The sequence below is a fragment of the Oryctolagus cuniculus genome, chromosome 1, assembly GCF_051225735.1.
Source record: "Oryctolagus cuniculus isolate XC-2025 breed Fujian yellow rabbit chromosome 1, ASM5122573v1, whole genome shotgun sequence".
Lineage (NCBI taxonomy): Eukaryota > Metazoa > Chordata > Mammalia > Lagomorpha > Leporidae > Oryctolagus > Oryctolagus cuniculus.
In genome coordinates this window covers 64,299,773-64,327,137 of record NC_142867.1, presented here as the reverse complement: position 1 = coordinate 64,327,137, position 27,365 = coordinate 64,299,773, and the positions used below count along the sequence as shown (strand labels likewise).

At 42.2% G+C, this 27,365-nt stretch overlaps 1 protein-coding gene across 7 annotated transcripts in view; it reads left to right on the top strand.

The window, feature by feature from the left end:
- FCHSD2 (FCH and double SH3 domains 2) overlaps positions 1-27,365 on the top strand; it is a 314,783-nt gene that overhangs the window by 227,502 nt on the left and 59,916 nt on the right. For 4 of the 7 annotated variants that reach the window (XM_089330417.1, XM_002708714.6, XM_089330442.1 and 1 more), the window contains 2 exons: positions 9,699-9,821; positions 21,673-21,768. In XM_089330417.1, the coding sequence (XP_089186543.1) occupies positions 9,699-9,821; positions 21,673-21,768 (219 nt within the window). Of the gene's footprint in view, positions 1-9,698; positions 9,822-21,672; positions 21,769-23,267; positions 23,340-27,365 lie in introns of all 7 variants that reach the window. The other 3 variants (XM_089330431.1, XM_017344834.4, XM_051851109.3) reach the window with 1 other exon arrangement.

Below are 27,365 nucleotides of genomic sequence, written 5' to 3'. Positions count from 1 at the left end.
TCTCTGAGATGTTAAAATCTCACGTAGAAACTGAGCATTTTTTTTTTTTACCAGTTTAAGCAGCTTTTAACATCTGAATAAAGCTCTATTACTCTTTAAAGAAAATTAAGTTATAGTTTTAGATATCATTAAACCTTGGAATAAGGAAGTTGAAACTTAATATTTATTTTATAATTGTAAATACAGTCCTTAGAAAAGTATTTGAAGCATAATCTGTTACGGCCACAATCTTACTAAGTAGGGGGAAATGCTTTGTTGTAATTTTGGCAGGGGGAAGAATTACTGTCATTGCTGCTGAAGAATGGATCCTTTCTTTCTTGACCTTCCTTCCTTCCTGAATGTCTACAGCTCATGTTTTTTCTGTGATTCAAATACTGCTGAGCATAGCAGAAGTTTTTGCTGGAATTGACTTCAAAATGGACATGTGAATGTTTACAATAAGGAAAGCCAAACTCTTTTTTTGTAGACTCTGCACTTGAAAGATTTGATATTCTGAATAGCTGTGTGGCCACAAAAAATACTTTGGCTGCTGCATTAAAATTTGAAATTATTTTGTGTTAAGTGTTTAGTAGCTAGAGGCTACTTTTATTTTAGTATGAAAGCAAAGGAGGTATCTGTGACACTATCCTTACTATATATTTTTAGAAAATATTTATATCTTAACTCTGACTTAGAGTGTAACTGAAAGACCATTTAATATCCTGCTGAAGTAATTTATTAGGAATACCAAAATAATCAAAAGTGTAAATTATTCTTGGGTTGTCTTTTGTTGCTATTAATCTCAGTGTTTCAAAACTGAACCATTCTTTTCTGTTAAAAAAAAAATGTGACTATAATTCTGAAACACTTTCAATACAGGTTCCTTCCCTGTTGTTTTGGTAGAATACGAGTAACAGAATAAAGAAAGGTGACCCTTTCCTGGTAGACCTCTAGAAAATCCCCACGACCTGTTAGGAAATGGCTACACTTCTCCATCTGGCAAGATGCTGTTATCTGCTGGCCTCTCTTCCAGCCAGGAAGGGGATACTGCACAAGTCCTGACTTGTGGCTATGAGCACACCCGGATACCAGCAGAGAAAAGAGAGTAGAGGGCATCTGGCACTGAGTTTGGTTCTTCCCAAGCCTGCTACTACTTTGAAGAGTCTTAACCAACTATCCCAGACCCTTCTTATCTCAATCTTTGAGACCTGTTCAGGTCTCTGAGTTGTGCTGGTCTCATAGTCCAGTTGGGCTGATGTCTAAATTCCAGTACAAATCTTAAAATCCAAAGTCCTCTGTCATCTAAATTTACCTTACTTCTCCAGTTTTGTCTTCAACACTCTTCATTATTTTAATTCAGGCAACTACATTCTGCCATTGAGTGTGCTAGGAATCTTGTTTCTCTACCCAGAAAATCAAAGCATGGAAGTAGTGTCTGCTCAAAATCAGTCAGTCGATAAAATTTAATTTAGGTTTGCAACTATTCTAAATAACAGCAACAAATCCATAACATTGATCCCTGAATAGTATTGTAAGCTCCTGTAAGATCTATGTATAGGCATCTGACCTTGTCTATACAATTCTGTTTGACAGCTTTTTATTGTATGCCTTGTGGTGTAAGATACAGGAGGAATTTTAAAAATTAAAAAAAAAGTTGTCACTCTGAATAATTACATAGCATTTTTCACCCAAGATGACCTAATTAGGATTAGATAACTCCCTCATACTCTACTATGGCATTTTTTAAATTTTTATGTATTTATGTACTTATTTATTTTGGTGCTTTTCTTATCCAGCTGAGGCCTGCTTTTGCTGCTCGCACCCTTCTGGTTCATTTCCATAATCATTTGTTACAGACCTTCTGTTTTTAGGACAGGATACAGGGGGAAAAAGAAGTGCTGCCAGCTCTCTAGGAGCTGGTAGTCTGTGGGGGCAATCAGACACGTATATAAATGGTGGTAAGTCGTATATAACTGTGATAAGGAGTGTCATGGAAGAGTTTATAAAACAGCATTTCAAGCTCTTCTCTGTGGTTCCCAGGATCTGTTTCACTTTGGGGAGACTACTTCCAGTCATAATCCAAGTCCCCTTCTAATCACAAGCTGTGCTGAGACAATACTACCCAGAATTGTTTTGAACCTCCTCTGTACATATCATCATTTCAAACAGTTGCAGTTAAGACTGGAGGCCGGAGCCAATCACAGAGTTATCATCTGCTTCCTGTGCTTTGAACTTTTTCTTTTTAAAAGATTTATTTATTTATTTGTTTGAAAGGCAGAGTTACAGAGAGGCAGAGGCAGAGAGGGGTATCTTCCATCACTGGTTTCACCCCCAAAATGGCCACAATGGCTGAAGCTGGGCCGATCTGAAGCCAGGAGCCTGGAGCTTATTCCAGGTCTCCCACATTGAGTGCAGTGGCCCAAGGACTTGGATGATTTTCCACTGCTTTCCTAGGCACAGCAGGAAGGAGCTGCATCAGAAGTGGAGCAGCTGGGACTCAAATTGGTGCCCATATGGGATGGTGGCATCACAGGCAGCAACCTTACCCTCTGTGCCGGCCCCCTGTGAATTGAATTTTAACTATTCTAATTTTCATGCCTCCTAAACTAACTCTATCCACACTAGTAATAACCATCCAGACCAGACTTCCAACTGTCTTTAAAAAAAATATTTATTTATTTGAAATACAGAATGACAAAGAGAAAGGGAGATCTTCCATCCACTGATTCACTCCCCAAATGGCCAGGGCTTGGCCAGGCTGAAGCCAAGAGCCTGGAACTCCATCTGGGTGGAAGTCAGGGGCCCAAGCACTTGGGCCTTATTCTGTTGACTTCCCAGATGGATTAGCAGGGATCTAAGACTCAAACTGCACTTGGATGGGATACTAGCATCACAAGCAGCACCTTAACTTGGCTGTTCCACGGGCCTCCAATTATCTTTTTTTCGCCATAAAAACTAGTACATATGCAGATTAATTATTGCCACAAACTTGGAAAGTTGATCTTCAAAATTCAGGGAATTCTGGTTGTGAAATGTTGTAAAATTTTTCTTTGGAGTGAATCTCAGCTGTATGAAGCTTATAATCACTTGAGCCATCTTCCACCTAATGTAGTTTTATTGTGCTTTACTTGGATTGCTAAAGAAGCCTTTACCCTGTTTAGTACATGATGATTAATGGCACATTTTTTCTGGCCTGGAATGTGTTGGTTATAGTATGCCTATTAGCTAACTAATTCAGTGCGTATCTGTTGGTAATAAACTCTAGAGTAAATCATTCATTTGTTCTGTAGATTTGAGTGTATTCTATCTGCCAGGCATTGTGTTTGATTAAAAGTCAATCTATGGCCGGCGCCGCGGCTCACTAGGCTAACCCTCCACTTTGCGTTGCCGGCACACTGGGTTCTAGTTCCGGTCGGGGCGCCGGATTCTGTCCCGGTTGCCCCTCTTCCAGGCCAGCTTTCTGCTGTGGCCAGGGAGTGCAGTGGAGGATGGCCCAAGTGCTTGGGCCCTGCACCCCATGGGAGACCAGGAGAAGTACCTGGCTCCTGCCATCGGATCAGTGTGGTGTGCCGGCCGCGGCAGCCATTGGAGGGTGAACCAACGGCAAAGGAAGACCTTTCTCTCTGTCTCTGTCTCTCACTGTCCACTCTACCTGTCAAAAAAAAAAAAAAAAAGTATAGTATGATAAATACATAAACCACAGCATAGTTGATTATTATCATTATCAGCTACTATGTACTATACTTAATTGTATGGGCTGTATTTTAATATGACTGGCAACACAGTAAGTTTGCTTACACAAGCATCAGCAGATATCTAACACGCTATGCTACAGTGTTAGATGGCTACAGTTCACTAGGCAATACGAATTTTTCAGCTCTTAAGGGTATATGCATTTTGGAGCATAGCTATATACTATAGCAAGAGATTTCTTCTTGAATCTCTTTATAAGGTGTTTACAGTTTTTTAAATGGGGTATAGCAAGCTTAGTGAATGTATAATTCCTGATTTGTAACTACTTTGATCCAAATCAATAGTGGAATTCCTCTAGTGGGAAATATTATCTTCATTCGGAAGTAATATTGATTATAGTAGGATCAACACCAGAAGCAACAAAAGAACTTTGGTTTCTGTTTTCAAACTGCCCTCACATCACTCATGCCATGCGGCTAGCACAGGCACAGTGAGTACTCAGTTTATTTTACAGTGAGATCATAGAAACTCTGCGGGTCTTTGGTCCACTTTAAAATGCCTGCCTTACTTTTTTGAGCTCATGAGGCCTATATTTTCATTTGCTGTATTTAAATACTCTTAATGCTTCAGTGGTTTCTTCCAAAAACAAGGTTACAAGCATCTTCTAATAGCATTTCTTAGTGTAATACTTTGTATGAGAATAATTTATATATTTCATTTTTAAGCAAGTTTATGAAAAGTATGTCCCAAGGTAGAAATTTCTCTTCATACTTAATCCATTCCTCTGGTGATGTTACATATTTACATGGCCATATGTTAAAGGTTTACACTGTCTGTAGGTAAACTGCTCGATGGTGCCATCTAGAGGTGTAAACACTGTGGAAGGTGCAATTTTATTATTTGGGGCTTTGGGGAAAGAATTTGTGTGGACTTTTCTTAAAGATTTATTTATTTGGGCCGGCGCCGTGGCTCAATAGGCTAATCCTCCACCTTGCGGCGCCGGCACACCGGGTTCTAGTCCCGGTCGGGGCGCCGGATTCTGTCCCGGTTGCCCCTCTTCCAGGCCAGCTCTCTGCTATGGCCAGGGAGTGCAGTGGAGGATGCCCCAGGTGCTTGGGCCCTGCACCCCATGGGAGACCAGGAAAAGCACCTGGATCCTGGCTCCTGCCATCGGATCAGCGCGGTGCGCCGGCTGCAGCGGCGGCCATTGGAGGGTGAACCAACGGCAAAGGAAGACCTTTCTCTCTCTGTCTCTCTCTCTCACTGTCCACTCTGCCTGTCAAAAAAAAAAATTTAAATAAAAAAAAAAGATTTATTTATTTGGCATAGTAACAGAGAGAGACACAAGAAGAGACAGAGAGAAAGAAAGATCTTCCTTCCACTGGTTCACTCCACAAGTGACTGCAACAGCCAGGGCTAGTCCAGGCTGAAGCCAAGAGGTAGGAGTTCCATCCTTGTCTATCACAAGGTGACATGGGTCCAACTACTTGAGCCATCTTCCATTGCTTTCCTGGGGGCACATTAACAGGGAGCTAGATTAGAAGCAGAGCAGCCAGGACTCAAACCAGCATTCCGATATGAGATGTTGTCATCACAAGTGGCAGTTTTACCTGTTGTGGATTGAAGCTCTCTCCATCTCTTTCTGCCTCTGAGAAAAATAAATAAAAAATTTATAAACTCTCTTTTGAGGACTCTTAGATATAACAACAACACATAAGCAACAAAATAAAAAAAGCTAAATTAGACTGCATCAAAATTTAAAAGTTTTGTTCATCAAAAGATCACTAGCAAGAAACTGAAGATAGCCCACAAAATACCAAGAATTATTGCAAGTCATGTATCTTGAGTTAGGTAATCAAATATACAAAGAACTCTCACAACTCAACAATATAATTAAGAAGTGGGTCAAGGACTTGAATAAATATTTCTTCGAAGAAGATATACAAATAACCAAGAAGCACTTAAGAGGTGGATAACATCTTTAGCCATCAGGAAAAATGCACAGGAAAGCCACAGTGAGCTACCATTTCCCATCCACTAGAATAGCTTTCATGATTTAAATTACAAAACAAACACACACACACAAAACACAGGAAAAAACAAGTATTGGTGAGCTTGTGGAGAAATTAGAACCATCATGTATTGTTGGTGGGGACATAAAATGGTACAACCACTTTGGAAAAGTTTTGCAGTTCCCCCAAATAGTTAAATATAAAATTACTACGTAATGTAGTGATTCCATTTCTTAGTATATTTTCAAAAAATGGGAAAAACAAATTTCCTTCAACTGCTGAATGGATAAACAATACTTGGTATATCAGTACAGTGGAATAGTATGCAGCCATAAAAAAGGAATAAAATACAGTTACATTGGTAAAGCTTGAGTCACCATGCTATCATGGTGATGTCTTATATCACATGCTAAGTGATAGAAGACAGACTCAAAAAGGTCATATATTCTATAATTCAGTTCATATGAATTATCCAAGGTAGGCAAATCCACAGAGAGAGAAAGTAGATTGGTGGTTGTCAGGGGCTAGAGGGGAGAATGGGAAGTGACTACTTAATGGATATGGGAGTTTTAGGGGGGGGATGTTGCAAATGTTCTAGAATTAGGTAGTATTGGTGGGGTTTCAGCATTGTAAATGTAATAAAAGCCACTCAATTACACACTTTAAGATTATTAAAATTCTGACTTTTACATTGGGTGAATTTTTCCAAAAATTTATTTTAAAAATCTCTCTTGATTGTCATGATTCCACAACCTCTATTATTATTACTGTAGGTATATTTTCCCACAGTTGTTGATTTTATATATATATACATATATATACATATACATTATATATTCTGTTCTCATTCTTCTTATAAAGAAGCCTTGAAAAAACTTTTTTTCATTTTATTTGAAACACAGTGAGATATAGAAAAAAAAGTCTTTCATCTTCTGGCTCACTGTTTAAATACCTGCAACAGCTGGGGCTGGGCGAGGCTGAAGCCAAGAGCCCAGATTGTGGTCTGAGTCTCCCATGGAAATGGCAAGGACCCAAGCATTTGAGCCTAAATCTGTAGCCTCCCAAGGTGTGCATTAGCAGGAATCTGGAATCAGAAGTGGAACCTGGGCTCAAAGTGAGGCAATCCGATGTGTAGGACATGGGCATTCCTGCAAGTATCAGATTTTAACCTCTGCACCAAATGCCACCCCTATTCTGTTGTGGTTTTTATTAGCCTGAAATAATTGATGCATGCTCTTCATCTGTACATTTTCCACAGTTTTTATTTTGGTGGCTGTGCATACTTAGTGACTATATACATCACAGCTTAATAATTCCTGAAATGTTCTGTGGTGGAGTATTTGGCCCAGTGGTTAGGACCTGTGATTTTGGCCGGCATTGTGTTGTAGCAGGTTAAGCCACTGCCTGGCCACTGAGTGCCTTTTCAAGTCTTGGCTGCTCCACTTCTGATCCAGCTCCCTGCTAATGCACCTGGGAAAGCAGCAGAAGATGGCCTGAGTCCTTGGGCATCCACGTGGGAGCTCCAGATGGAGTTCTAGGCTCCTGGTTTCAGCTTGGCCTAACCCTGGCTGTTACAGCTATTTGGGGAGTGAACCAGCAGTTAGGAGATGTCTCTTTATAACTCTGCCTTTCAAATAAAAATAAATCTTACCATGTTCTGGTTCTGGCTCCTGATTATAGCTTCCTAGTAATGCATACCCTGGGAGGCAGCCATGATGTCTCAGGTAGTTGGATCACTGCTATCCCTGTGGGAGACCTGGCAAGTTCCTAGCTCTCAGCTTAGGTCTTGGCCCAGCCTGGTTTCTGTGAGCATTTGAAGAGTAAACCAGAATATAGGAGCTCTTTGCCTTTCTTTAAAAAAAAAAAAAAAGGAAAGATTTTATTTGTTTGAGAGGTAGAGTTACAGACAGAGAGGGAGAGACAGAGAGAGAGGTCTTCTATCCGCTGCTTCACTCTTCAAATGGCTGCAAAAGCCAGAACTGGGCGGATCCAGAGCCAGGAGCTTCTTCCAGGTCTCCCATCCAGGAACAGGGGCCCAAACACTTGGGCCAACTTATGTTGTTTGTCCAGGCCATGGCAGAGAGCTGGATTGAAAGAGGAGCAGCCAGGACAAAACCAGTGCCCGTACAGGAGGCCAGTGCTGCAGGCAGAGGCTTAGCCTACTGCGCCACAGCACTGGCCCGTCTCTCTGCCTTTCTAACAATGATGAGGATGATGATGATAAAGACAAAAGAAATTTTAGGAAAAAAGTGTTCAGTGGTTTTCTCTCCCCCTTTTTATTTTCTTTTCCATTTTTAAAGAGTCCTACAAATAGAAATTATTTAAAACATTTCACAGATGCTGCATTGGTATTTCTTCCCCAGAACAAAATCTTGAAGTCACTTTCTGTTTTTAATATTAATATCTTATTTTTTTAGAGATTTTGTTAATTTGGAACACAGAGTTAGGGAGGAATATATATACTGTTAGACCCTCAGAGTGAGGATGCTAACACGTCGAGAGGCACACCCCAAAGACTCAGAGTCCAGACCAGCTGATGCAAAAGCAAGAGGATTTATTCGGCGTCTGTGCAGACGGGCCTCCTGAACTCGGGAGTCCAGAGAGCGCCCCCAGTACAAAGCCACATGGTTTATATACCCGCAGCGACCAATCAAAAGCACTATAGTGTCCATGCACACAGCAGTCCAATCCGTGAGCTGATCATGTGAAAGGCATGCGTCTTCTATCCAATCAGCTAAGGGGTCACATGGGAGGCATGCACACAGCAGTCCAATCCGTGAGCTGATCATGTGAAGGGCATGCGTCTTCTATCCAATCAGCTACGGGATCACATGGGAGGCATGCACCTCGTCGCCATTTTGTTGTTTACTTCTTTAGCAGTTCCTTTCCCTGTCAGCGTCATCTTGTTCACCCGGAGGGGGACGACATCTCGCTCCCTTTGTTCCCCTGGAGGGAGAGCAGCATCCCGCTTCCCACACCGTTATTTGAGTATTAGGAGTCATACAAACTGGGTTAGGTCTTAGCACAGCCAGGCAGAAGTGTCGCAGCTAGCTAAGCATAGGGCCCCTTATTTTTATAGCTGCACCTAATTTTAGCTTTGGGGGAAAAAGTTTAGGGCTATAATTTTTAAACTTTAATTTTATTTGGGGCAAAGGTGACTTTTGTTTTTAATAGTGTTAGCTTAAGTCACTCCATCTTGGTTTGATTTTTAAGGTTCTTCAATACATACATATATGATAATGTATATATATGAGATAGCTTCCATTCACTGGCAAACTCCCTAAATGGCAGCAGTGGCCGGGGCTGGGCCAGGCTAAAACCAGTAATCTGAACTCCATCAAGGTCTCCAGCATCAGTGACAGGGGTCCGAGCACTCAGGCTGTCACCTGCTGCTTTCCCAGGTACGTTAGCAGGGAGGTGGATAGGCAGTGGAGCAGCCAAGACTTGAATCAGCACTCCTACGGAATGCTGGTGTAACAGGCTGCAGTTTAACCCACTGTGCCACAATACCAGGCCCTAATTAATATTTCAACATTCTGTTTTTTCTCTGACTCTTTAGTAAGAATATAGTAATTTATGACACACCAATAATGGACGAGGAAAAATGGATATTAGTGTTTGAGTATCTACTCTGTTCCCAGCCTTATGCCTAGATGCCTTCACATCTATTACTTCATGTAATTCCTACACCTCCTCTGATAGGAAGTGATTGCAGAAGCTAATAAGCAGAAGAGTAAAGATCAGAAGCCAGACATTTGGTCTCCAGTTGTGTCCTATTTTCCTACAGCTTTACCAGTAATGAATTTTAGCTTTTTTGGTTTCTGTTTATTAGGAAGATTCAACATTTTCCCAAGCGATTGTTAACTGCTTGTATTTCCTCTTGCAGTGATCTGTATCTTGTCTGCTTCCTCCTGCTAACAGATGTTAGACTGCACATGCCTGCCTTTTGTGACGGAGGCATTATGTGTCAAAGATTATCATACTTTCTTGCTTTTGTTTACTCTTCTGTAACAGGCTCTTGATGGAAATGTGTATGATCACCTCAAGGATTATTTAATAGCCTTCAGCCGGACTGAGTTAGAAACATGCCAAGCTGTGCAGAACACATTCCAGTTTTTATTAGAAAACTCCAACAAGGTAAGTTATTTTCACTGTGTGGTATTTAATATATGGTGTCATCCATTTTACAATCTAACTTGTTTTGCATACAAATTTACCATTGATATTAGAATGCTTTATTTTTTAAATATTTATTTATTTATTTGAAAGGCAGAGTTACAGAGAGAGAGAGAGGTTTTCCATCTGCTGGTTCACTCCCCAAATGGCTGCAATGGCCAGAGCTAGGCCAATCCGAAGCCAGGAGCCAGGAGCTTCCTCCAGGTCTCCACGTGGGTGCAGGGGCCCAAGGACTTGGGCCATCTTCTACTGCTTTCCCAGGCCATAGCAGAGAGCTGGATCGGAAGTGGAGCAGCCGGGACTCAAACCGGCACCCATTATGGGATGCCAGCACTGCAGGCAGTGGCTTTACCCACTACGCCACAGCACTGACCCCAGAAGAATGCTTTAAAGAACCAATTTCTCAAACAACATTCCTTCTGACTTTGGAAGATAATGTTTGTCTTTGAGAAGAACTGTTTAAATAGTTTGGTTTTCTTTTTCTTTTCTCTCTCTCTCTCTCTCTCTCTCTCTTTTTTTTTTTTTTTTTAAGATTATTTGAGAGGCAGAGTTACAGAGAGAGGGAGAGGCAGAGTTACAGAGAGAGGGAGAGACAGAGAGAAAGGTCTTCCATCCACTTGTTCACTCCCCAAATGACTGCAGCAGCTGGAGTTGGGCTGATCCGAAGCCAGGAGCCAGGAACTTCTTCCAGGTCTCCCATATGGGTGCAGGGACCTAAGCACTTGGGCCATCTTCCACTGCCTTTCCAGACCATTAGCAGAGAGCTGGACTGGAAAAGGAGCAGCCAGGAACCAAACTGGCGCCCACATGGGATGCCAGTGCTGCAGGCAGATGTTTAACATGCTTCGCCACAGGCACTAGCCCAAAGAGTTTGATCACTGACTCAGTGGATTTTAAACACAACTCAGATCAGTTAGTTGGAGCAACAACAAAGTCATGTGGAAAGAACAATCAAGGAATACAACAGGCAAAGTAATATTTTAAAGCTGATTTTAAAAACTGAATACTGGGGGCTGGTGCTGTGGCTTAGTGGGTAAATCCACTGCCTGCAATGCCAGCATCCCATATGGGTGCCAGTTCAAGTCCCAGCTGCTCCACTTCCAATCCAGCTTTCTGCTAATGCACCTGGGAAAGCAGCAGAAGATGGCCCAAGTCCTTGGCCTCTGCACTAGTGTGAGAGACAGAAGAAGCTCCTGGGTCCTGGCTTCTGATCGGTGCAGCTCCAGCCATTGTGGCCATCTGGGGAGTGAACCAGCAGATAGAAGACAATCTCTGTCTCTCCCTCTCCCTCTCTCTCTCTCTCTCTCTCTCTCTCTCTCTCTCTCTCTGCCTCTGCCCCTCTGTAACTCTGCCATTCAAATAAATAAAAAAATCTTTAAAAAAATAAAAAGTGAATACTGGTGCCAGCATTGTGGCGCAGCGAATTAAGCTACCACAAGCGATGCTGGCATCCCATGTGAGCACCATTTCGAGTTCTGGCTGCTGTGCCTCTGTTCTAGCTCCCTGATGATGCACCTGGGAAAATAGCAGTTGATCTCCCAGGTACTTGGGTTCCTGTCACCCACATGGGAAACCCGAATGGAGTCTCTGGCTCCTGGCTTCTGATTGGCCCAACCCTAGCCATTGTGACCATTTCGGAGTGATCCAGGAGATAGGAAAATCTCTCTTTCTCTCTCTCTTTCTCTTTTGCTCTCACTCTTCCTTTCAAATAAATAAAATCTTTTAAAAAAAAGTATGAATACTATTATGTCTTATTTTTCAACAAATTAAAACTTACTTCCTATATGCTGTCATTGTTTGAGAGCAGTCTTCGTTTAAGAGTGTTGTGATCCATTAACTTTGCATGTTACATGGTGTACAGAGAGAAAAAATATAATTTCTTGTCCTCTGGATTTGATTAAAATTTATTCCAATGGTCAAACCATCCGTTAGATGATACATTGTTCCTATGATTACTGTTATTTTCTTCCTGATAAATTCAGTGCCTCGTAATGTTTCCTGACTGAATTATGCAGTTATAAAAAGATACGAGATTTATAACTGAAACTGAAGAAAATCTTGTTCAGTTCTCTGTTCTGACAGGGGCTGGCACTGTGGTGTTGTGGGCTGGGCCTCCACCTGTGGCACCAGCATCCCATGTGGGCACCGGTTCATGTCGTGGCTGCTCCTCTTCCAATCCTGCTCTTCTTATGGCCTAGGAGGGCAGTGGAGGATGGCCTAACTGCCTGAGCCCCTGCATCCATGTAGGAGTCCCAGAGGAGGCTCCTGGCTCCTGGCTTTCGGTCGGCTCAGCTGCCCTCTGGCCGTTGTGGCCATTTGAGGAATGAACTGGCAGGTAGAAGAGGTTTCTTTCTGTTTCTGTCTCTCTCAGTGTCTGTAACTTTACCTCTCAAATAAAATAATAAAAAGATCTTTAAAAAAATAGTTTATATGCAAGAATTAGGACCAACAATTACCAATGAAATCTTGAGGAAATAAGATATTATAGGGGCAAGACATATGAAATATCAATATTTGTTTTAAAGTATTCTTAAGCTATAATTAAGCATTATGATATATTGTAGGAAAGAAACAAGAATTATATGTATATTTAAATACTTGACAGATGATAAAGATACAAAAATTGTTATTACATAATAAATACTTCAATAAATTTTGCTGGATAATTGGCTCTCCAGATGGAAAAAAAAATAGATTTTTGCCTTGTATCGTAAATACACAAAGTAATTTAGATATCATTAAGGAAAAAATTATAAAAAGCTTGAGGTTTAAATGTGCATTTCAGAAAAAAAATGCCCAATTTTTTTAGATTTATTTTTATTTATTTTTTATTTATTTGAAAGAGAGACAGAAAGAGAGAGAGAGAAAAAGCGGTGTCTTCCAAATGGCTGTAATGTCTGGAGCTAAGCTGATCCAAGGCAAAGAGCTTCTTCCGGGACTCCCATGTGGGTGCAGAAGCCCAACTACTTGGGCCATCTTCTACTGCTTTTTCAGGCCGTAGCAGAGAGCTGGGTTGGAAGAGGTGCAGCCAGGACATGAACCCGGTGCCCATATGGGATTCTGGCACCTCAGGCGAGGCTTAACCCACTACGCCACAGTGCTTGACATAATGTAGCATTTCTTGAACAAGTTGCCAAAAACAGAATCATCATAATATTTCAATATTATGGTGTATTGGCTCATCAAAGAGAAAAAAATTTAGCTTTGACACAAAAAGAAAAGCATTTAGCTTTAATAAAATGAAATGTTTGAAGTTGGTAACTGCTCCAGGTCAAATAAACTCTCAGTCAAAAAATAATAATCAAATATGAGTAACTGGTTAATTACTTCAAATGTATGGAGAGTTCTTAATTAAAATAATACTGCCCAGCTGTACACTAGACTTGGTGGAGTAGCACAGACAGATCCTGTGTCCCTGTTTTTATACCAGGCCTCACTTTTCTTTCTTTTTGTAACTTTTTAAAAATGTATATAAAGGAATGGATTTCATGTATGAAATTTTATTTTCTAAGAGTAAGTTAGGGCCGGCGCCGTGGCTCACTAGGCTAATCCTCCGCCTAGTGGCGCCGGCACCCCGGGTTCTAGTCCCAGTCGGGGCGCCGGATTCTGTCCTGGTTGCCCCTCTTCCAGGCCAGCTCTCTGCTGTGGCCAGGGAGTGCAGTGGAGGATGGCCCAGGTGCTTGGGCCCTGCACCCCATGGGAGACCAGGAAAAGCACCTGGCTCCTGGCTCCTGCCATCGGATCAGCGCGGTGCGCCGGCCGCAGCACGCCGGCCGCGGCGGCCATTGGAGGGTGAACCAACGGCAAAAGGAAGACCTTTGTCTCTGTCTCTCTCTCTCACTGTCCACTCTGCCTGTCAAAAAAAAAAAAAGAGTAAGTTAGATTGGATATACTAGCCTGGTTTTATAAAACAGATGCACATATAGTTGTAACAAAAAGCTAATATTTTTACACACACTTAACAGTTTAAGGAGTTTTTAGACTGTCTTAGGTCTTGAGTCCCATGAGGCTTGTATTACCTTGTAGCTCATTTTGCAGAGAGGATAAGAACTCAGCAAGTTCACATGACTTGCCTGAGGTCACACTGACACATAGTGCTTTCCAAGCTCTTGTACTATGTTTTATTATATCTCTAGCTTATATTATTTTAATAGGAAATGAATTAAGAATTTATGAACTAGCTTGGTCACATAAAGAGATAGGCTTTCATTTTCTGCATTCATTCATGTGAATATCTTGCTCCCCAGGGGTGAGGGATAAATGCAATGCTCTTGCATTTAGATTGAAAGTAGTGGAAATAAAAATTTAATAAGAGTGTTGTATCTAGGAGATATGCCCTGGGTGCCAGCAGAGCTCATCCCAAGTTTTATGCCATACGCTTTTCCATTCTCAAGAGCTTGTTTGATTTCTCTTGTTACACGGCAGAAAGCAACCCACTGATTTGGTAACCCAAGGAGAAGTTTAGAAATCTTTAGAATTTTTATTTTATGCCATTACTACTTTGTCTTTTCATATAAGGATCCATATTTGACACATGTCTAAAATGTAATCTATCCAAAAGATACTGTGGGGTGGTTCGTAAGATCTCACTACACAAGTAAGGTGTTCTCTATGTCTTTCATCCGCACTAAATGGAAGCAGCTGGTCCTAGGAGCTGTTAAGACTTTAATTATTTATGAATCTTGCTTTTCTCCTTAATATTTTATGAAATGCTTTGTATATGTAACTGCAGCAGATGTTGCCATCGATATCTTCTCTAGGATGGTAGCTCTGAAGGTAGCCCCTGTGGCCCTTCTAGTTTACCTGTGCTCACTTTCTGTCTGTCTGAGGAAACTTCTACCAATTTGATTAATAAAGTAGTATTTTTTTTAACAGTTCAAAAAAATAACAGTGCCATTCTATTTTTCTTTGAAAATTAAATTGTCTAGCATTACCATTTTTTTAATTTATTTGACAGAGTTACAGACAGTGAGAGAGAGAGAGAGTGTGTGTGTGTGAAAGGTCTTCCTTCCGTTGGTTCACCCCCCGCAAATGGCCGCCACAGCCAGTGCTGCGCCGATCCAAAGCCAGGAACCAGGTGCTTTTTCCTGGTCTCCCATGTGGGTGCAGGGGCCCGAGCACTCGGACCATCCTCCACTGCCCTCGCGGGCCACAGCAGAGAGCTGGACTGGAAGAGGAGCAACCAGGACTAGAACCCGGCGCCCATATGGGATGCCAGCGCCACAGGTGGAGGATTAACCAAGTGAGCCACAGCGCGGGCCCCCCCTTTTATTTATTTTTATTTTATTTTATTTATTTATTTTTTTTTTGACAGGTAGAGTGGACAGTGAGAGAGAGACAGAGAGAAAGGTCTTCCTTTGCCGTTGGTTCACCCTCCAATGGCCGCCGCGGCCGGCGTGCTGCGGCCAGCGCACCGCGCTGATCCGATGGCAGGAGCCAGGAGCCAGGTGCTTTTCCTGGTCTCCCATGGGGTGCAGGGCCCAAGCACCTGGGCCATCCTCCACTGCACTCCCTGGCCACAGCAGAGAGCTGGCCTGGAAGAGGGGCAACCGGGACAGAATCCGGCGCCCCAACCGGGACTAGAACCCGGTGTGCCGGCGCCGCTAGGCGGAGGATTAGCCTAGTGAGCCGCGGCGCCGGCCCCCCCCTTTTATTTTTAAGATGTATTTATTTATTTGAGAGGCAGAGAGAGAGTTCAGTCTTCCATTCACTAGTGCACTCCCCAGAACCAGTGCCCACATGGGATGCCTGCACTGCAGGCAGCGGCCTTACCCGCTATGCCATGGTGCTGGCCCTGCATTACTATTCTTAATACGTGCCTTAAAACTAACCATAGAATCCGGCGCTGCAGCTCATTTAGCTGTTCCTCTACCTGCGGCGCCGGCACCCCGAGTTCTAGTCCTGGTTGGGGCGCCGGGTTCTAGTCCTGGTTGCTCCTCTTCCAGACCAGCTCTCTGCTGTGGCCCGGAGAGGCAGTGGAGGAAGACCAGGAGGAAGCACCTGGCTCCTGGCTTCAGATTGGCACAGCGCGTCGGCCATAGTGGCCATTTAGGGAGTGAACCAACAGAAGGAAGACCTTTCTCTCTCTCTCTCTCTAACTCTGCCTGTCAAAAATAAATAAATAAATAAACTACTAACCAAGATACAAATTTAATAAAACAAAGGGGAGAAATCACATCATAGTTTCAATAAACACAGAAGAAGCTTTTGACAAAATTCAGCATGCTTTTTGAATGAAAAAAAGAAAATCAGCACAAGCATTTGGTGCAGTGTTTGCAACACGACTTACACCAGCATCGCATTAGACTACCAGAGTTGATTGCTGCTGCCACTTGCTTCCAATTCTAGCTTCCTGTTAATGTGCACCTTTTGAAGTGACAAGTGATGGTTCAAGTGCTTGGGTCCCCACCATCCATGTGGGAGACTCAGCTTGTGTTCTTCGCTCCTGCTCTAGCTTGGTCCAGCATCAACTGTAGTAGGCATTTGAGGAGTAAACCACTGAATGGAAGATCTCTTGTGTGTCTGTCTCTGTCTCTCTGCCTTTCAAATAAATACAAATCTTTTTAAAAAATTACTCAATGGGGGCCACTGCTGTGACATAGCAGGTAAAGCCACTGCCTGCAACACTGGCATCCCATCTGGGCACCAGTTCATGTTCCGTCTGCTCCACTTTCCATCCAGTTCCCTGTTGATGGCCTGAGAAAAGCAGCAGAACATGGCCCAGATGTTTGGTCCCCTGCTACCCTCATGGGAGACCTATGGGAAGAAGCTCCTGGTTCCTGGCTTTAGCCTGGACCAGTCCTAGCTATTATGGCCATTTGGAGAGGAAGATATCTCTTTGTCACTCCTCCTTTCAAATAAAATAAATAAGTCTTTTTTTTTTTTTTTTGACAGGCAGAGTGGACAGTAAGAGAGAGAGAGAGAAAGGTCTTCCTTTGCCGTTGGTTCACCCTCCATTGGCCACCGCGACCGGCGCGCTGCGGCTGGCGCACCGCGCTGATCCGGTGGCAGGAGCCAGGAGCCAGGTGCTTTTCCTGGTCTCCCATGGGGTGCAGGGCCCAAGGACTTGGGCCATCCTCCACTGCACTCCCGGGCCACAGCAGAGAGCTGGCCTGGAAGAGGGGCAACCGGGACAGAATCCGGCGCCCCGACCGGGACTAGAACCCGGTGTGCCGGCGCCGCTAGGCGGAGGATTAGCCTAGTGAGCCGCGGCACCGGCCAATAAATAAGTCCTTAAAAAAGAAAAAGCCAGTGCTTAAATTTATAAGGAACTGCAAAGAGCCCTGAATAACCAAAAAAATATTGAAAAGAAAAAATAAAAGTTGAAGGACCTGTATTTTCCAATTTCAAAATTTAGTGCAAATTTACTATAATCAAAACAGTCTGGTAAACGAATGAAAATGGACATAGAGACCACATAAAATTGGAAGTCCAGAAATACCCAAATGTCTATGAGAATTGATTTTCAATAGGGGTACCATGGCATTCAGTGAAGAAATAATAGTATCTTCAACAAGATTCTGGGACAATTGGATAATCACATGCAAAAGACTGATATTGAGGGGCCGGCGCTGTGGCATAGCAGGGTACGTGGCATAGCCTGCAGTGTCGGCATTCCATATGGGTACTGATTCGAGTCCTGGCAGTTGAAAGCTCAACTTCCAGTCCAGCTCTCTGTTATGGCCTGGGAAAGCAGTGGAAGATGGCCCAAGTCCTCGGGCTCCTGCCTCTTTCTCTCACACTCTATCTCTCCCTCTCTGCTTCTGCCTTTCTGTAACTCTGCCTTTCAAATAAATAAATAAATGTTTTTTTAAAAAATGAAAGACTGATATTAAATCCCCTTGTCTCACAAAAATTAACTCAAAATAAATCAAGTAACTACAGGGGAGAACACAAAATAAATCTTTATGTTATGGAGTCGGCATTGTGGCGAGCAGGTTAAGCCTCAACCCGCAACACTGGCATCCCATATGAACACTGATTAGAGTCCCAGCTGCTTCACTTCAGATCCAACTCCCTGCTGTGCCTGGGAGCACCACAGAAGATGCCCTCCTGCCACCCTTGTGGTAGACCCAGATGGAGCTCTGGGCTCCTAGCTTTAGCCTGGCTCAGCCCCTGACATTCTGGCCCTTTGGGGAGTGAACCAGCAGATGGAAGATCTCTGTGTGTTTCTCTCTTGTAATTCTGTGTTTCAAACAAATACAATAAATCTTTTTTTAATCTGTATCACCTTGGATTTGGTGATGTGTTTTTAGATTTGACATCAAAAGCACAAGCAACAAAAGCAGAAATAGTTATTAAATTGAAAGCTTTTGTGCATCAAAGGACATAATCAAGAATGTGAAAAAAATGGGAGAAATATGTACACATCATTTATATGATAAGGTTTAATATCTATAGTTTATTTTAAAAACTCTTAAACTTGATAACCCAATATAAAAATGAGTAAGCATTTTTGAATAGATATTTCTCTGAGGAGATATATATGTGGTCAGTAATCACATGTAAAGATGTTCAGCCATCATTGGTTATTAAGGAAATGCAAATGGAAACCACAGTGAGCAGGGCTAGTGTATAGCCTTGGAGTGATAAACACTCGCATCCCATGTCAGAGCACCTGGGTTTGATAGTTGGCTCCTGCTCCTAACTCTACTTAGCTTCCTGCTGATGCAGACTCTGGGATGTAACAGTGATGGCTCAAGTAATTGGGTCTGTGCCACTCACATGAGAGACATGGCTTGAGTTCCCAGCCCCTATCTTTGGCCCAGTCCTGGCTGCTATGGATATTTGGATAGTGACCCAGTAGATAGATTTTCTTTCTGCCTTTCAAAAAAGTAAATATAAATTAAAAACCTCAGTGAGGTGCCACTTCCTCCTAGGAAGGCTTTCCTAATTGAAACACAGCAGCAACTTCAGGATGTGAAGAAATTGGAACCTTCACATATCTACACATTGTCAGTGAGAATGTAGTGATGTGGCCACTGTGGAAAGCAGCAAACGCTCCAGAAAGTTAAACACAGAGCCACCATTCGGCTTGGCTCTTAGAAATGCACCTGAGAGTATTGGAGACAGGTGTTCCAAGAAAAACTGTTCATGAATGTTCACGGTGCCATTATTCATAATAGCCAAAAAAGTAGAAACAAAACAACCCAGATGGCCATTACCTGATGATTAGATAAATGAACCATGGTATATGCATACAATGGAGTATTATTCACCCATAGAAAGGAATGGGTGAATACATCATACACCCTTATATCACACAGAATAGAAAATGTAAATAAAGATTCCCATATTAAAAGGTGCTACTATACGCTGGGTGTCACTCCTCAAGATCCATATGTTGAAATTTTAACTTCTAGTACCTCAGAATCTACTGAGACAGGCCTTTTAAAGAGTGAATTTAGGTAAGATGAGGTCAGACTGAGCACTAATCCAGCATGAATAGTGTCCTCCAAGAGGAGGAAGTTAGGACACAACTGGGCACAGAGGAAAGACTATATGAAGAGATCAGAAGAAGGTGGTCAGCTACAAGCCAGGGAGAAAGGCCCTACAAGAAGCCAACCCTGCCATTGATGTGGTCTTTGACTCGTAGCCTCCATCCCCAGTAGTTTCGGCCATCTGGGGAGTGAACCAGTAGGTAGAAGAGCTCTGTCTATCCCTCCCCTCTTTTGCTCTTCCTTTCAAATAAATAAATAAATATTCTGAAATATATATATGGACATTTATTATTGGATTTACATCCCATTTAGGTAATCTAGTATGATCTCCTTATCTCAAAAATCCTTAATTACATTTGCAAAAATGCTTTTCCAAATGTAACATTCACAGTTTTCAGGGGTTAGGACATGGAAGTATCTTTTGGGAGATGACTATTCAGCTCACCAGAGCTGTTAAGAGTAGGGGAAAAAAAGTAAGACACTATTCTTCTTCAGATAAACACCACCTTGCCAAAGCCAACAACAACCAGAGTTCTCTGGGGCCAGCATTGTAACACAGCAGTTTAAGCCACTGCCTACAACAACACCATCCCATATGAGTAGCAGTTTGAGTCCCAGCCTCTCCACTTCTGATCTAGCTCCCTTCTAATGCACCTTGGAAAGCAGCAGAAAGTGTCTCAAGTACTAGGGCCCGTTACACCTACGTGGGAGACCCAGATGGAGTCTATGTGCCTTGCTTCGGTTTTGGTTATCTGGGGAGTGAACCAGCTGATGGCAGATCTCTTTCTGTATCTCCTTCTTTCTCTGTAACTGCCTCTCAAATAAATAAATTAATTTTTGAAGTTCTATAATTTTAGATATCATATTAAAATATTTATGAATGAAATGAAATGTTTGTAACTTGCTTCACTATAAGCAGGGTGGAAGAGATAGTGGGTTTATAGATGAAATAATTTTGGCCATGAGGGCATGTTTTTGGAAACTGGGTTATGAGTTCATGAGAATACATTATTCTGTTTATATTTCTACATTCGTTTGAAGTTTTCTGTAACAAAAAGTTCAAAATGTTAAAGGGTTGACCACCTTCCTCCCAAAAGATGGTTTGAGTACTTGAGGACAGGTGTGGCCATTAGACGGGTGATTAATGAGGTTCTGAGGGCTGTATCACAAGATATCACAGTTACTCCAATTTAGAACTGGAATCCAAGAAAAGAATGAAGCACATTTCCCTTTGGCAGTAAGTCTATTCATCCAGCCTTCACTGAATAAATTCTCCCCGCCGCTCTCACCCCGTCTGAGTCCTTCAGTCTGGATTACATATCATGTCCTCATGCTCTCCTTGTACCATCCTTGTACCATCCTTGTACCATCGAGAATCAATTGTAATTCCACTGGTAAATAAGATGCAAAGAAACCTCCTGCTTTCTCCATCTCTTCAAGTAGTCCCTGAGTGCTGTTTGAGTAGTGGTCTTCTCCCAGGACTGACAAGGTCAAGCTCCAGACCTTCTCTGAGCTTTGTTTCTCTTTCTGCCTACCCTGTGGCAAAGGTGCTAATGAACTGTAATATACTGCAAATGAAAGATAAGTAAAGGGTAAGCACTATAGCAAAATAGAAAGTGGTTTTATTTCTACTCTTCCCTGGGGTATATGAAAGAATGAATTATTTCCATATAGCTATCTTTCTGTGCTGTTTGTTTTGCTGGTTTCTGAATATCAGAATTCTCCCTCTCTGCCAGCACATGGAAGTACCTTTGAGGAGGCTACCATTCAGTCTACCACTGCTGAATATATGAATTCCTTTTTAGTCTGTCTTGTTGCTATGTCTAAAGATGGTAATTAGAATGCAACATCCTCAAAAAGGTGCCAAGAAATACTGTGAAGATATTATTCTGTGCTGTGATTGGGATTGTCTGGCAATTTCCTAGTGAATGGTAGTCTCTATCAAAGAGACTGCAAAAGGGCCATACAACTTTGGAGCTAGGAGACGCGCAAGAAGATTCATGTGCCTCCCTACTCGACATGCAGCACCATTGCCAAGAATAGGTTTTTATAGATCAGTATCTTTTTGCCATCTTAAAATACTTGTAACATGTGTTATCTAGTCCCCAAATCTGGGCTAGTTTCTAAACTAGTACTTTCCAAATTTAGATTCCTGAGAAAATGGGACACATAATTAACAATTATTAACTAAAGCAAAAAAATAAAATGTGTAACATTATCATTTCTTTTTTACCACATTGTGTTGAACGATTTCTAATTTGGATAGAAAATAACAATACATGTTTAGTCTATACATGTTTAGTTTCAGACTATAGTTATTGGACATTTTAACCTTATTAAAGACTTACAGTTGTTTTATTTTCCCTCTCTAGGTGGTACGGGACTACAATCTTCAGCTGTTTTTACAAGAAAACGCTGTATTTCACAAGCCCCAGCCATTCCAGTTCCAGCCTTGTGACAGTGATACTGTAAGGGAACTCCAGGTGTCCATTATGTGTGTTGTTCAGTTGTGCTTTGCTCAAATAACCGTTGTCCTTGGAATATACAGAAAACAATTTGTGTGTCATTAATCTTATAACAAAACTGTGATGATGTTAAAAAAAAAACACTGTGACATTTCTTCTTTTTACATCCAGTGTCTTTATGCTAACAACTTTCTACTAAACAAATTATGACAATGTATTGAATATCTGAAAACCACTAAGATGAGAAGAAAAAATACTCAGTTGATATATTCAAACATAAATTGTAACTTCCATGCATAAAATTCTTCATCTTATACCCTTCCAAAGAAACCAGTGTTTAAATTTTAACCAGAATAAAATTAATAAATAGAATAATGAATACGTACATGGAAATATTTTGGTTGGCTTTATAAAAAATTATAGGTCTTTTATAATTCCTTTCAGATTTCTTAGAATGTTAAAGTACTAACATAAGCCCCAAATTGGCAATTTTGAAAGAGCAGACACTATATTTTTGTTCTTTCATTTACTTTGTGAGAAATGTTTGTCATGATTTTAATTAAAAAAAATACTAATTTGATAACATAAAAAATAAAATTTGACTTTTATAAAATGAGAAGGAACATGTTGACATCACTAGCACATTCTTTCAATGTAAACAAACCAAGAGAAATGTTAAATTATATTCGTAAGATCTTTTGGTAAATTTAGAATCAGAACCAGGGGAGGTTAGATATAGTTACAGAGTTTAATGGTACCAATTTAATAGAAATACATTTGTAATTTTAAGCAGCCCTGTTAACAGCTATCTAAAGAAATATAGGAAATGAACATTTCCCTTGGGATTATAGCACTGACCTTTACAATAGTGCCCTTTTAAAAAAATTATTTATTTATTTGAGAAAGACAGTTACAGAAAGGCAGAGAGAGGTCTTCCATCTGCTGGTTCACTCCCCAAATGGCCACAACAGCCAGAGCTGGGCCGATCAGGAGCCAGGAGTTTCTTCCAGATCTCCCGCGCAGTTGTGGGAGCCCAAGCACTTGGGCCATCTTGTACTGCTTTCCCAGGCCATAGCAGAGAGCTGGACTGGAAGTGGAGCAGCCAGGACTTGAACCATCACCCATGTGGGATGCTGGCACTGCAGACAGCAGCTTTACCTGCTACACCACAGCCCCAGCCCTCTAATGCCCTTTTTTATTACTCGGCTCTTAATGACACAGTGATGTGGTCCTATAATTTGACTTTGAAATCTGGGAGGAATGAAATAAAGCATTAGAAGAAGCAGGATATGGACAAGTTTTTGAACCTAAAATTTTAAGTTTTTGACTTAAAATTGTGATTAATTTGAGATTGTTGTCCCACTTTTCCAAAGCCCAGCTACAGCCCTAAATTTTTGTTTCTGTACACTGTGCTAAATGTTCTTAACTGTTGTGTCCATGTTTGCCTCATAATTCTAACTCTATGCTATGTTTTCTGTCCTTTTGCAATCTTTACTGGGCAGAGTTTAAAAGCTGCCCAGCTGGTGGACATTGAGCTCTCCCCTGTCAGTGCTCTCAGAATGACCATAGCTGAGGTATAAGGGTCCAGGGTGGGAGGGATGGGTTTCGTGGTTTGCATGTTAATGAAGGGTGGGGCCTGGCATTGGGCTGCAGTTCACATATATGTGTAACGAGCCACTGAATGCATCAAGTGTGACATTCTGTTTTCTCTTATAAATTAGGGATTTCTTTTCCAATTTACAATGAAATACTGAGTTTCTCATTTTTCATCTTGTTTGACACACCTTAGTTTTCTTCAACAGGGGTGCTGGAAAGAATGTCAGGGCTAATCTTGCCTTTATTAAAGAAAAAACTGTAGTCTAGAAAAGAAAAGAGATTTGTCAGGGCTGACGCTGTGGTGCAGTGGGTTAATGCCCTGGCCTGAAACGCCAGCATCCCATATGGGCACCGGTTCAAGTCCCGGCTGCTCTACTTCCAATCCAGCTCTCTGCTATGGCCTGGGAAAGCAGTAGAAGGTGGCCCAAGTCCTTGGGTCCCTGCACTCGAGTGGAGACCCGGAAGAAGCTCCTGGCTCCTGGGTTTGGATCGGCGCGGTTCCTGCCGTTGCGGCCAATTGGGGAGTAAACCATCAGATGGAGGACCTCTCTCTCTGTCTCTCTGCCTGTCCTCTTTCTGTGTAACTCTGACTCTCAAGGAAAAAATAAATAAATCTTAAAAAAAAAAAGAAGAGATTTGTCCAGAGTCATAAGGTGAATTAATGACATGTTACTATCATGATTGTAATGTTAATATTCTTTCCACTGTGCTATTGTTTTCTGAGAAGAAATATTCAACACTTGGGGAACAATTAGTTTTTTCATATTGAAAAAAGATAAATACACATGCTTTTATCAAAGTCATTCTAGATTGTCAATCATTGAAAAAGTCTTTTTTTTTTTTTTAAGATATATTCATTTATTTGAAAGTCAGAGTTACACAGAGAGTGAAGGAGAGGCAGAGAGAGAGAGAGGTCTTCCATCCTCTGGTTCACTCCCCAATTGGCCGCAACAGCTGGAGCTGCACTGATCCGAAGCCAGGAATGAAGAGCGTCTTCCGGGTCTCCCACGTAGGTGCAGGGGCCCAAGGACTTGGGCCATCTTCTACTGCTTTCCCAGGCCATAGTAGAGATGGATGGGAAGTGGAGCAGCTGGGACTCTAACCAGCGCCTGTATAAGATGCCAGCACTGCAGGTGGCGGCTTTACCCACTGTGCTACGGCAGCCCCTGCCATGGACATTTGTTTGCAAGTCTTGGTGTGAATGTTTTTATTTCTTTTGGGCTGATGCGTCCATCATATGATACATTTATGTTTAGCCTCTTAGGAGACTACCAAAACAACTTTGCCAAAGTGGCTGTACCACTTTACATTTTCTCCAGCATTGTCTGAGGGTTCTTGTTCCTCCACATCTGCACCAACATCTGTTATTATCTTTTTGATTATAGCATCCTAGTACATGTGAAATAGAATCTCGTGTGGTTTTGATTTGTATTCCTCTAATGACTAATGACGTTGAATATCATTTCATGAATTTATTAGCCATTAGTACCTTCTTGGGCAAAATATGTATTGAAATTTTTCGTTCATTTTTATTCGATTATTTGCCTGGTTATAGATTAGATGTTGAAGATGAATTGAAGATTACAGAGATTGAGAAGCAGCATGTGAGGAAATAAAAACAACAATTGAAAATAATAGAAAGAAAAAGTAGATGACATTCATGGAACATTTATTTCATACTAGACATTTTTCTAGTTGCTTTACCTGTACTAAGATTTAAAAAATATTTTACCTATTGAGGCTGGTGCTGTGGTGTGGTGGATTAAGCCACTCGCTGTGGTACTGGCATCCCAAGTGGCCAACGGTTTGGGTTCCAGCTGCTGCACTTCCAATCCAGCTCTCCCTCCTGGTGCACCTTGGAGCGCAGTGTAGGACGACCCAGGTGCTTGAGCCCCTGCACCCACTTGGGAGACCCAAATGGAGCTCCTGGCCCTGGCTTCAGCCTGGCCCACCCCTGGCCGTGTGGCCATTTTGGGAGTGAACCAGGGACGAAAGGTCTCTATTTCTCTTATCCTCTGCCTCCCCCTCTCTGTGATTTTGCCTTTCAAATAAATAAATAAATAAATAAATCTTTAAAAAAATTTTTTGTTTTCATTTATTTGAAAGGTAGAGAGAAAGAGATGTAGACACACAAACAGATCTTCCATCTGCTGGTTCGCTCCCCAAATGCCTGCAGCACACCAGACTAGACCAGGCTGAAGCCAGGAGCCTGGAACGCAATCTGAGTCTCTCATGTGGGTGGCAGGGACTCAAGTTCTTGAGCCACCACCTGCTGTCTCCCAGAGTGTGCATTATCAGCTAGCAGGGGTTAGAAGTTGAACTGGAACTAGAACCCAGGCACTCATATGGGATGAAGGCATTCTAAGTGGCAACTTAACTGCTGCATTAAATGATGACCCCATATTAGCTCATTTAATCCTAACAACCCTATATTATAGATACTATTTTTTTTTAAAGATTTATTTATTTTATTTGAGAGACAGAGTTAGAAAGAGAGGGAGAGACAGGTCTTCCATCCACTGGTTCACTCTCCAAATGATTGCAGTAGCCAGAACTGGGCTGATCCAGAACCAGGAACCAGGAGCTTCCTCTGGATCTCCCACATGGGTGCAGGGGTCCAAGCACTTAGGTCGTCTTCCACTGCTTTCCCAGGCCGTAGCAGAGAGCTAGATTGGAAGAGGAGCAGCTGGGACACAAACCGGCACCCTTATGGGATGCTGGCACTACAGGCAGAGGCTTAACCTGCTACAGCACCAACCCCTGTAGGGGCTATTTTAAAAAAATTATTTAAGAGGCAAAGAGATAGAAAGCTCCTGTCTGCTAGTTATCCCTCAGGTGCCCACAGTGGCCAGAGTTGGGTCAGGCCAAATCCAGTAACTGGGAACTCAATCCTGCTGTCTCACATGGGTGACAGGGACCCAGTTACTTGAGCCATCACTACTGCCTCCCAGGATCTGCATTAGCAAGAAGCTGGAGTCTGGAGCTAGGCATCAAACTCAAATTCAGAAATTTACTAAAGGGACTGGCCTTGTGGCATAGCAGGTAAAGCCACAGCCTGTAATTCCGGCATTCCATATGGGCACCAGTTCAAGTCCTGGATGCTCCACTTCTGATCCAGCTCTCTGTTATGGCCTGGAGAAGCAGCAGAAGATGGCCCAAGTGCTTGGGCCCCTGCCACCCACATGGGAGACCAGGACGAAGCTCCAGGCACCTGGCCCAATGCTCGCTATTACCATTGCGGCTATCTAGAGACTTAACCAGCAGAGGGAAGATCTCTCTCTCTCTCTCTCTCTCTCTCTCTCTCTCTCTCTCTCTGTCACTCACTCATCCCTTACCCAGCAACTCTGACTTTCAAAATAAATCATTTTTCTAAAAAAAAAAAAAAAGAAATTTGCTCATGATCACTCACCTACTAAGTGTTGCAGTTAGAAAAGTGTGAGAGTGCATCACCTTTACCTGAAATGATGAGTGGTCATTTGAAGTGATAAGAGAGAAGATAAACAATACCATAAGTGTAATGTAGATTTCCATGTCTTATTCTTTTCACATATGTAGTTAATTGATTTCTAAAGCATTGCTTTTTTCTATCTCCTCAAATGCCATTTCTCAGATGATACCAGAAATTCAAAAATCCTGCTAGAAAGAGAAGGAGAGTACATCTTACTTTACAGAAATGAGTTTTCTTTTTATTTTATTTATTTATTTATTTTTTGACAGGCAGAGTGGACAGTGAGAGAGAGACAGACAGAGAGAAAGGTCCTCCTTTTTGCATTGGTTCACCCTCCAATGGCCACCGCAGCCGGCGCATCGCGCTAATCCGAAGCCAGGAGCCAGGTGCTTCTCCTGGTCTCCCATGCAGGTGCAGGGCCCAAGGACTTGGCTATCCTCCACTGCACTCCCTGGCCATAGCAGAGGGCTGGCCTGGAAGAGGGGCAACTGGGACAAAAATCTGGCGCCCCGACCGGGACTAGAACCCGTGTGCCGGCGCCGCAGGTGGAGGATTA